Here is an 11,241-nt window from a genome sequence, read left to right as displayed (position 1 = left end):
GCTAGGGCGTGGGATCGCGATGAGAGAGTCATATTTCTCTTTTTTGTTGTTGTCATTTTTTTGGCAAAAAATACTCTCTTATTTTAATCTCTCTTCAATTTCTATTTTTTCACTATTTATTTTATTATCTCGTACTTTTTCTCTTTTTACATAACCCACTAAACAACATTTTTTCTTAAATTTAGTGCCCAAAAGAATACATCGTTTATAACGGGGCACACAGAGTAATTAATTGTTTTACTTATCCATACTTTACCAAAATCATAGTATGGTGTAAGATTGAATAAAAGTAAAACGTGATCAAGCATAATCTTGATTTCTCAAGTGTTATATTCTTTTTCTCCTTTCTCCTATCATTTCAAACTACATACCAACACAGTGTTCGCCGAGCATGAAACAAAATATCGTGATTTCATCGTGCACGGAAGCAAACAATGACAATAAAAATGATAGCACAACGTATACCCGTTAGAATTCATTGAGTTGTATTCAAATAAAAGAAAATCTATCATATGTTGAGAAACTTCATAATATGTGTTTTAAATCTCAACTTGGTAGGAGTATGAGTATAATTAGAGTATCTGCAACGGTGGACGGACAGCGTCCGTCCGTCCGTGGCACAACACTGCTCGATGCATCGAGCACGTTCGTGCTAGCGAGCAGGTGACATGGCAGCGTGTGATTGGCCAACGGCATTTCCGTTGGAAAATCTTTTTTTTTAAATAAAAAATGATACCAAAAAATAAAAATAAAATATTTTCTCAATCCCAAAAAAATGCCCGTTTTTTGCCCGTTTTTCTGTATTTTTTTATCTTTTTCCCCCAAAATCATCTATAAATACACACATTCATCATCCACTTTTCACATCAAATCATCTCTCATTCATATTTTTCTTACAACTTATCTACACCTTCATCTCTCACTCAAAACCTCAAATGGATTTCACTCATCTCATTGCGGAAGCGGAGCGCGAAGAACAAGAATACTACGAACAACATCGTGCCGCTTATGAAGCATATGTCGCAGCGAATACCCCCGCCCCTCCTCCTCAACCAACTAGATCAACTCGCCGCTACATCCATCGTGACCGGGAGGGAGCCCACGAAAGGCTCGTTGCCGACTATTTTGCCGACCCGCCGCGGTTTCCGGCAGATTACTTTAGGCGCCGTTTTCGCATGTTAAAGCGCTTGTTTATGCGTATTGTCAACACATTGTCCGTCGTGTTGAATTCTTCCAAACATGTCCAGATGCAGCCGGTCGGCAAAGTATCTCGGCGTTGCAGAAGTGTACATGTGCCATCCGACAACTTGCTACTGGGAAAACGGCCGACCTCTTCGACGAGTATTTGCATGTCAGTGAGTCCACTGGAATCCTTTGTCTGAAATTTTTTTGCGATGCCGTTTGTACAGCTTTCGGTGATGAATTCCTTCGGGCACCCACCACCGATGATTGCCAACGGTTGCTTCGTCTTCACGAATCAGTACATGGCTTTCCCAGAATGCTTGGCAGCATTGACTGCATGCATTGGAGGTGGAAGAATTGCCCGACTGCTTGGAGGGGGTAACACTTAAGCCGCCACAAAGGCGGCGGCCCAACACTTATCCTTGAAGCGGTCGCCGACTACCGCCTATAGATTTGGCATGCATATTTCGGCATTGCCGGATCCAACAACGACTTGAACGTGCTCTATTCTTCACCCCTCTTCAATGATGTGTTGAATGGTGTAGCACCGGCGATCAACTTCATCGTCAACGGAAATACATACCACATGGGTTACTATCTCGCCGATGGTATCTACCCAAGGTGGTCGACTTTTGTGAAGACGCTCAGCAACCCGCAAGACCTGAGACGGGTTCTTTTTGCACAGCGTCAAGAGTCCGTGCGGAAAGACGTCGAAAGAGCCTTTGGGGTCCTTCAAGCCTGATTCAACATTGGGAAGGCCCCGGCTCGGCTGTGGTACGTGAATAATATCGCCGACATCATGTACACGTGTATTATCTTACACAACATGATTATAGCCGACGAAGAACCGAAGGCGGCGAGCTTCTACAATGAGGATGAAGCCGGAAGCTCAAGCACGAGGTCTCCCCCACGCCGAGGTGTGCATACGACGGTGGGTGAGAGGATCGAAACAAGGCACACAATGCGCGATACCCGAACCCACGTTAAGCTACAAGAAGACCTAATCAAACACATGTGAGCGAAATTCGGCAACGAGTAGTGGTTTTTTTAATTTTACGAATTTAATTATGTGATTTTTAATTTTTAGGAGTTTAATTATGAAAATTTTAATTTTTAGGATTTTAATTATGTAATTTTTAATTTTTAATGTATTTTGTAATATTATTCCGGGTATGTGTAATGTATTTTAATTTTATGGAAATATTTTTATTTAAATTGAATAATAGAATGGTGGGACCCTTGTGCTCGTCCTTGCGGAAGAGCACAGCTGTGGGTGTTGTGCTCTTGCCTAAGAGTAGGCAGAAAAAGTGGCGTCGGGCCCACAACCGTGCTCGTTGGCAAGAGCACGGTTGTGGGTGCTCTAAAGGACTTGATTTTCGGGTAATCTTCGTGTGCTTAAACGACTCATATATATGTATTCCTTTTTAGGACGTCCCACCTAAAGTGGGATGTTTACTTCTTTTTTTTTTTGCAAAAAATAACACAAATATTTCTCGTATTTTATTCTCTCTCGTATTTTATTCTCTTTTATTTTCTATACTTTTTTCTCTTTCTCCTACTTTATTTTCTCTCCATAACTCCTTAAACATCATTTTCTTAAATCTTGTTTCCGAAAGAAACGCGACGGACGAAGTGAGTACAAATTTTTTAAATTTTTTCTTTGTTTCTCAACCAACCTTGATTCCTCTAGCAAGTCATTGGAGGCAATATGTCCAATACTCCTTCTCGACACTGCCTTTCTTCTCCTTATATTTAGTTGTTCACGTAGCTTCCGTAATTTTGAAATGATGAGCTCTTTGGGAAGTGTACCTTGATACTAGTATTAATCATTTGAGGCAAGCAACATTGACCGTGCCTAATATTATGTTTTTGCGTGTTTGCTTGACCTTCGAAGTGGTGATTTCAGAGAGTTATTTCTTCACAATTTCAAAATCTTTATAGTTGGCTCAACAACTTAGCCATTTTTGGATCTGCCTTTGTATGCGCTACTTTGACTTGTTATAAGTATGAGTTTTTTGTAACTCAAGACCAGACATCTTGGGTTGTGGTAATTATTATCCTAAGGTGTTGCTGATGTTATTGTATAGAACTATAGATGCGTACCAACTTTTTTTCTCCCACTCTTTGCATCGCCTCGCCTCACGTAATCGTCTATCTTCTTTTGTCTCATCTTGTGTCACCATGGCTCTCGCGCCTCAGCAGCCCTCACTGTCTCCATCAATCCTGCTCCTTAGCAGCCCTCTTAATCCCTCATTCGACCTCTTTCTCCCCCTCCTATCTACATCAAACCCTTCTTTTGACCTCATATCATCCAAAATGCAGATGAGACGATCAAATGGGAGAGTGTATGTGATGTAGATTTGGTGGTAGTATGTGTGTGTTTGGCATATTGGGTACGTGTATGTTTAGTGCCGACAGTGGTCAACGGGGAAGCAACGACAATGGTCGATGGATGTAGTGTTGGTCAATATGAGGAATGAGGTGATGGGTTGGGTTGGGTTGGGTTGGGTGGGGCTGCATGATGACTTAATCAAAATTTAAATTAAATAATTTAATTATTTTCAGAGCTTTGTATTAATAAAAATTAAATATATGGAACAATATTTTATGTAAAGACAAAAATGTGATTTTAGGTTTGGAGAATAACCTAGGCTATAAATAGCTCACTAAATCTAATACTAGGAGGTACTTTTTAATTTTAGCTAATATTAAATATTTGATTTTACTTTTATTTATTAAGATTTGTACTTTTATCATCTTTAATAAACATATTTCATACTCAACATTTTATAAAATTAATATTTAATACAATACTAAGATTTATATTTCATAAACTATTTTTCATTCATTTTGTTTACAATTTCCTTAAATCACTAACAAGTGAAAACGAAACATTTACTGATGGACTAGAAATAGACCTTTCATCCCATAAAAATAGAAACGTTGATATTACACGAATTTTACAAAATTAGTAAAATATGAGAATAATAGAACAAAAATGATAGAAGTGTTATGTGGAGAATGAAGTCCACCTCATAGAGAAGAAAACTTGCCTAATATGAAACTATATAATTTTGTCAGATTGACCAAAATGAAAAAAAAGAATACTATTATTTGGGGACGGAGGGAGTTGGAGCATTTGCATCAGAGGAAAGGAGGGGGAGCCGCGATGCGAACGGTGGCGCGTCGCGTCCCCCTCTGTTGCGGGGTGTCGGCGACGGGCAGGGTGACGAGCTTCATGCCTGGGGAGGGGCGTCGTGACGGGCGCCGGGAGAGGCGCGATTGCTTGCAATGCTCGTTGTGGAGGAGAAAGCCGTGACATGTGACAGTGGGTGGGGGTTTTCAATTTTTTTATTAAATCTAAAAATTATGTCAATACAGCCTTATTTTATAAAAATTTCACCCCCAACAAGAACTAGATTCAAAGTAGCCCCGCGGACTGAGAAACCGACACCCATATACTGTCTCCCTCATCTAATAACCGAGATGCACAACCTTTTAGGACTTTTAATTTTCTAATTTTTAAAAATTGTTATTTTTAAAAGAGTAATGCTAAATGGTCATATTATGGCTGACCATAAACATATTTTCTATTAAAATATTGAGCTATGCACTCAAAAAAGTGTAAAAGTTTTCCATGACTATTCTAGCCCTTGCCTTAGACTATCTTCATCCGTGACACTCACCCAACCCAACCCCAATCAACTTTTTAATAAAATATTCATTTCTCTATCCTCCACATACCTCCCCCAATTCAACCCCCATCAACTTTTTTACTTCCATCAGTGACCTCAACCCAACCCAGCCCAATTAAATATTTTCTTTTTCATATATTTTATATTAATACTTTAATTTATAGTTGATTTATATATATTAAATAATGTCTAAAAATTATAATAAAAAATATATGATTCAAATTTAAAACAGAAAATATTAGCTATTCAAATAATTAAAGCACAATATAATAATAAATTACACACATTAAAAAATACAAGGCGATAACAGAAATAAACAAACCAAAATACAAATGAAGAGTGGAAAAAAAAGCTAGCTTAAACAAGATAAACATTAGTACATATTTAATTGTTTGTACGAAATTTAATACAAATGTGCCCAATCAAATCTTCTCAAAGAGCAATATGAGCTTCTCTATTGCGGAGTTGAGCTCGATTAGTCATATATGATGACAAGCTCCCGATCCGTTGAGTGGAATAGCGAAAGGCTTCAACATTTTCTTCATGTACTCTTGTATGCGTATCTTGAATAAACTCAGTGGCATAATAATAATTTTGATATGTATCACGTTCATCTTCTACTGTCATATTATGCATGATGATACAAGCCATCATAATTTTTCCCATCAAAATCTTATCCCATACAAGACACGGCCTTCGCAAAAATGCGAAACGTGCTTGTAGGACTCCACATACTCGCTCAACATCTTTTCTAATAGACTCTTGGTGTTGAGCAAACAACTTATGCTTTTGAGTTTGTGGATAAGTGATTGACTTGACAAATGTAGCCCATGCAGGATATATGCCATCAGTAAGATAATACGCCCTATTATATTGATGACCATTCACAACGTAATTAACATATGGTGCTCGACCTTCTAAGACATCATCAAAAACAGGAGACCGAGGGAGTACATTAATATCATTGCACGAACCTGGAGTCCCAAAGAATGCATGCCATATCCATAAGTCGTATGATGCCACAGCTTCCAAAATGATCGTTGGTTTTCCACTTCTCCCTGTATATTGTCCAGCCCATGCGTTAGGACAATTTTTCCACTGCCAATGCATGCAGTCTATACTCCCTATCATGCCTGGGAAACCACGTTGATCTGCTACATATAGAAGTCTAGCCATATCTTGTTCAGTAGGTCTTCTAAGATATGTGGCACCAAAACATGAAATAACACCATCAATAAAATGCATTAGAGAATCTCTTGTCGCCGTTGAACTCATCCGCAAATATTCATCGACGACATCGGATGATGTCCCATACGCCAACACCCGCATAGCTCCTGTACACTTCTGTAAAGAGGACAAACTTTGTCTCCTAGCAGCATCGCGTCTCTCCTGAAAATACTCATCGTTAGCAGTTACAGCTTCTACTATCCGAAGGAATACGGATTTGTGCATGCGAAATCGGTGTCGGAACACCTTTGGTCCGTATGTCGGGTTGGGACCAAAATAGTCATTGATCAAACGCTCAGCACCAATCTCGCGTTGCCTGTCACAATACCGTTTTCTGACTCTAGAAGCTTGGACCCCTGCAGTTAGATTGGGAATGTTAGATAACATATTCTCAAAAATTGTATAAATTTGATGATTTTGTTGAGAAACTCGTTCTTCCCATTGATTGAGTGCAATGGTATTTGAATCATCAGAACTTGAATCTGATGAAAGTGATGAGTTTTCACTGGAAGACATTTTTTGGAAATGGAGTGAGTATTTGGTGTTATCTTCAAAAAGAATTCACAAGCTATTTATAAACTAAATACTTTTTCACCTACACATGTGATAGACACACTTGCAGTAATGCATGTGACATATCAATCACTTTTGCCAGGAAATGCATGTGATAAAGTAATTCCGATTGTGACATTTCAATCACTTTTGCAGAAAATGCATGTGACATATTGTTACTGACATCCCACTTAATTTTGCATGTGATATAGAAGTAATGTTCCTGACATCTTAATAATTATTTGTACGGGTAAATGCATGTGATATCAAAATCATTTCTGCAAATGCATGTGGTCAACAATGATGTTTGTGACATCCCACTTACTTTTGCAGAAAATGCATGTGACACTAATTTATATAACGTAAATTTATATTACATAAAGTGCAAACAAAGATCACACCAAATGAAGCAAATTAAGATTACACAAAACTAACATTACATAATTAAAAGCACACCATACAAATATTACTACAACTAAGATCACACCAAACTAATATTACATAACTTATTCTCACACCAAACTCATCTCAAACTAAAAGCATTCATTTTCCAAACAGAATCTCTGTTAGGTTGCGTTTCATGTCTTGATCTTCTGGGGACAAGTGCTCTTTCTCCAACAACTTAAGCAACATTTTTTGGTACATCTTCATAGATGGCCTATCCAGCTTTTCACGTTCTAGCTGCAGTCGAGCCCTTGCTATTTCGTTCTCATTATCTTTAGCTAGCCTAAGTGCATGAAGATCTGCAACGCATTGTGCATTAATAGAATCAGATTGTGTTACCTTGCCTTTTCCTTTTCTTTTTGCCTTGTCTCTGCCTATAGGTCGAGAACTAGTTGAATGTCCAGATGTTGGAGTTTCCGGATTTGAAGGGATAGTATACTCGCCGGATTCAAAAGTCTTTGTCCTCTTTGAGTTGCTACCATCCTGTTCATTAGCAAAATTTTCATTGTCATGAAATACCTGTGTTGCATCATGAACACTTCACTTCTCATGTTTACTCATAACTTCATTAAACACTACCAAATCATGAAAGTCGTTGCCTCCGTCGCCTTTGTAGATGCTATGAGCTTCCTTCTCAACATCCTGGTCGCTCATTCCGCTCCTCTTTCGGGCGTTGGCAGCTCTGCAAGCAGCCACCCATTTGTTGCCGTTTCCGTTAAGTCGTTTCTATCGACCCTTCAAAGAGTCCATATTTCTTTTGTTAATTTCATCTGGATTTTCTGTTTGGCATTCATGATACAATTTATGGACATTTAGCCATAATGTATCTCCCTCCTGATTTTTACCCCGCACACTATCTTCGCTTGCATAAATCCAAGAAGACATAAGTGTTATATCTTCTTTCACACCCTAACTCACATTTTTTGAGCTCTTCTGATTTTTGTTCGCTTGTTGGACATCTCCGAACAAATTGCGGGTGATATTTCCAGACGTGGGAATTTCAGTAGATGTAGGAATTTGGCTTAGATTTGGAGAAAATTCAAGGTTTTGTGAATACTCCGGATTTGAAAAAAATTGGGAGTTTGGGAAAAAAGGACTATAGTCTGATTTGGATCCATGAAACCAAATTTATCAAAACAAGAATGAAAATAAAGTTAGTTTGTCTGTGAAGAGTTTTGCAATGCTTAGTGGGATATATATAGAAAAAATGAAGCACAATAAAATAAGTAGCAAATAATAAAGAAATAATAATTAATCATAATAAAATGAACTAGTTCACGTGAATTTTTCAGAAGAGGCCCACATGAATGTTTGGAAGAATAATTCACATGAGTTTTGAAATGATATATAAAGACAAAATAATAATAATTAAATTAATTAAATTAATAACTAAAATAAATTAATTCAAATGGCTTTTTTGGAATAACGTTTCACAATGAGTATTGGAAGGATATATGGATAAATATAATAATAATTGAATAAAACAAATTCATAACTAAAATTAATAAAAAAATCAAAAATTAATTTAGTGTAAAATGTTCAAGATTAAACTAGTGACCAAATTTGTACAACTAGTGATAAAATAAATCAATAAATAAAAGTAAAGAAATAAAAAAAAGTAATCAATATTGTCCAATAGGAGAAAGACATGTGTCAATGACACCCACTTTTTACTTGGGCCGGCAGGGTGACAATGGAAGAAAGGGTTGGGTTGGGTTTTTTTATTTAGAGTTATTTTTAATTGCATCTTTTTTGTCTTATGTGGGTGACCTTCTCTCCATGGTCACCGATGGAGATGGTCTTAACACTTCCACCAATATTTACCTTAACTTCTTATAACGCTTTATACTCATTTTCTCAGATTTTTATTTATAATAGTAAAAATTAACAATATAAAGTAAATGTAATATAACATAATAGAATTTAAATTCTTTTTACTGTACAGGTCTAAAGTGTACGGTCACGTTTTGTACTAATAATTAAATAATAATTACTCGTAATACTAATAGTATATGATAAATTAATACTATAAATTTAGTGATACAAAGTAGGAGTATAACATTTGAACTCAAAGATAATTTTAAAAATAATGTTATTATAATAAAATAAGCGACAATAGCAAAAACATTAATATAAAATTAATAATGGTAATAATAATAATAATTACTATATCACATTAAATTGTTTAATATTATACTATTAATTTGCAAATTTCGTATGATTAGTACACTGTCATGTTATCAATTAATTTTAAAAATAAAAAATAATTTTATAGATTATACAATAATTATTAATTTGTGTACTATATATATATATATATATATATATATATATATATATATAGGGTCATGATCTATGGCAAACACCTCTTAACCATATAACTAGAGAACAAATAATAGCCACAAGATCAAAAAAATCAAGGGCTAGTATTAATTTTTGAATTTAAGGAGAAATTAGTTCCCTCAATCACAAATTTACTCTACAATAACAAGGCAGGGGTATAATGGTCATTGCATATCCAAAAATAGGATACGTCGGCAAATTAGAATTCATCTCCTCTTCTTCTCTTCTCCATCCTCATCACCGCCTTGTACCTGCCGTTGTCGCAGCGGCGGCAGAAGATTCAACCTCATTGTGCGATTCAACCATTTCTTCTCTCTTCTGCAAAATTCGCGCGATTCAACCTTCTCGTCAATGTTGGCGTCGCCGTCGTCACGTTCTGCAGGAATCGGACGCTGAATTGGAGGAAAAATACGTCGCTGATGGTGGAATTGGATGCTAGAGATGAGCGAATCCAGGTTTTGGAAAGGATTGTGGAGAAGTAGAATCGGAAGATTTGGCGGAGTAGGAAATGCAGATGTGCTTTGATGAGAAGGAGATGGTGATTAGGGAGATCGGCGGTGGAAGGAGGTGGATGGTCACAGCCATTGCCACTGCTGCTACTGTCATATTCTACTTCCATGCTCACAGAAATCATTGATTTTTGTTGATTAGAGTTTCAGTTTCGGATAATTGTTGCTAAATAATGCACTTAATTTGCTTCAATTTTGTGTTTGCTGCACTGGCATATATTTTTTATCACTACTATTATGAGAATTTGATTTCTTGAATCTTGATGGTGCTTGAGTTTGGAATTAGATCACTTCATATTTATGTGTTGTTCTTTGTGTTTTGTAAACAAGAGTGAAGTAAAATAAGAATAAGAGTGATGTAATTTGTAAACAAGAGTGAAGTAAAATCAGAATAATAGTGATGTGTTTTGTAAACAAGAGTGAAGTAAAATCAGAATAAGAGTGATGTGTTTTGTAAACAAGAGTGAAGTAAAATCACAATAAGAGTGACGTGTTTTGTAAACAAGAGTGAAGTAACTTAACAATAAGAGTGTTGTGCTTTGTAAACAAGAGTGAAGTAAAAGAGTGATTTGTTTTGTAAACAAGAGTGAAGTAAAATCGGAATAAGAGTGATGTGTTTTGTGAACAAGAGTGAAGTAAAATCAGAATAAGAGTGATGTGTTTTGTGAACAAGAGTGAAGTGTTTTCTTAACAAGAGTGAAGTGTTTTGTGAACAAGAGTGAAGTAAAATCAGAATAAGAGTGATGTGTTTTGTGAACAAGAGTGAAGTGTTTTCTGAACAAGAGTGAAGTAAAATCATAATAAGAGTGATGTGTTTTGTAAACAAGAGTGAAGTAAAATCAGAATAAGAGTGATGTGTTTTGTAAACAAAAGTGAAGTAAAATCTTATTATAAGAGTGATGTGTTTTGTAAACAAGAGTGAAGTAAAATCATAGCTACCAATCAGGGGAAAGTGGTGGTGAACAATGCCCTTTCAGGAACTTTCAGCCCTACCATTCAAGCCTTATGTATATTAGAATAATATGTATAAACTAATAAATTTTGGGTCGATTTCCTAAACAGATATTCAGGCTATGTAGTAAGAGCTTTCCTTCAACTTTACTGATACAACATAGTAAGGCATGTATCCACTTCATCTTGAAGCCGAAAGACTAACAATTAAATGCATAATACGAAAATAAGAAATTTCATTATGCTATTTGCTGAAGAAGTTTCAACTCTCAACCTCTAACCATGGCTTCAGAAAACATGTCACACATAACAATAGCAATGAGTAAACTGAAATGGAA

The 11,241-nt window shown here is 36.2% G+C and overlaps 2 protein-coding genes across 2 annotated transcripts; both read right to left on the bottom strand.

The window, feature by feature from the left end:
• Positions 1-5,210: 5,210 nt before the first annotated feature.
• On the bottom strand, positions 5,211-6,627 carry LOC121755167. Its single transcript, XM_042150456.1, has one exon. The coding sequence runs from the start codon at positions 6,618-6,620 to the stop codon at positions 5,310-5,312; it is 1,311 nt and encodes a 436-aa protein (XP_042006390.1). The 5' UTR covers positions 6,621-6,627; the 3' UTR covers positions 5,211-5,309.
• Positions 6,628-7,112: 485 nt separating this feature from the next.
• Positions 7,113-8,187, bottom strand: LOC121755208. The gene is made up of 2 exons (XM_042150494.1): positions 7,680-8,187; positions 7,113-7,583 (listed from the first exon to the last, which is right to left on the bottom strand). Exons 1-2 carry the CDS (start codon positions 7,752-7,754, stop codon positions 7,200-7,202), a joined length of 459 nt encoding a protein of 152 aa, XP_042006428.1. The 5' UTR covers positions 7,755-8,187; the 3' UTR covers positions 7,113-7,199.
• Positions 8,188-11,241: the final 3,054 nt, after the last annotated feature.

This window comes from Salvia splendens, chromosome 11 (assembly GCF_004379255.2).
Source record: "Salvia splendens isolate huo1 chromosome 11, SspV2, whole genome shotgun sequence".
Taxonomy (NCBI): Eukaryota; Viridiplantae; Streptophyta; class Magnoliopsida; order Lamiales; family Lamiaceae; genus Salvia; species Salvia splendens.
Note: the sequence above shows the minus strand (reverse complement) of the source record. Positions and strands in the feature narration are given on the sequence as shown.

Coding starts and splice junctions, on each gene's coding strand:
- LOC121755167 (XM_042150456.1), bottom strand. CDS start 6,620: ATGTCTTCCAGTGAAAACTCATCACTTTCATCAGATTCAAGTTCTGAT.
- LOC121755208 (XM_042150494.1), bottom strand. CDS start 7,754: ATGAGCGACCAGGATGTTGAGAAGGAAGCTCATAGCATCTACAAAGGC. Junction 7,584..7,679: donor GCAACGACTTTCATGATTTG/GTAGTGTTTAAT, acceptor GCTAATGAACAG/GATGGTAGCAACTCAAAGAG.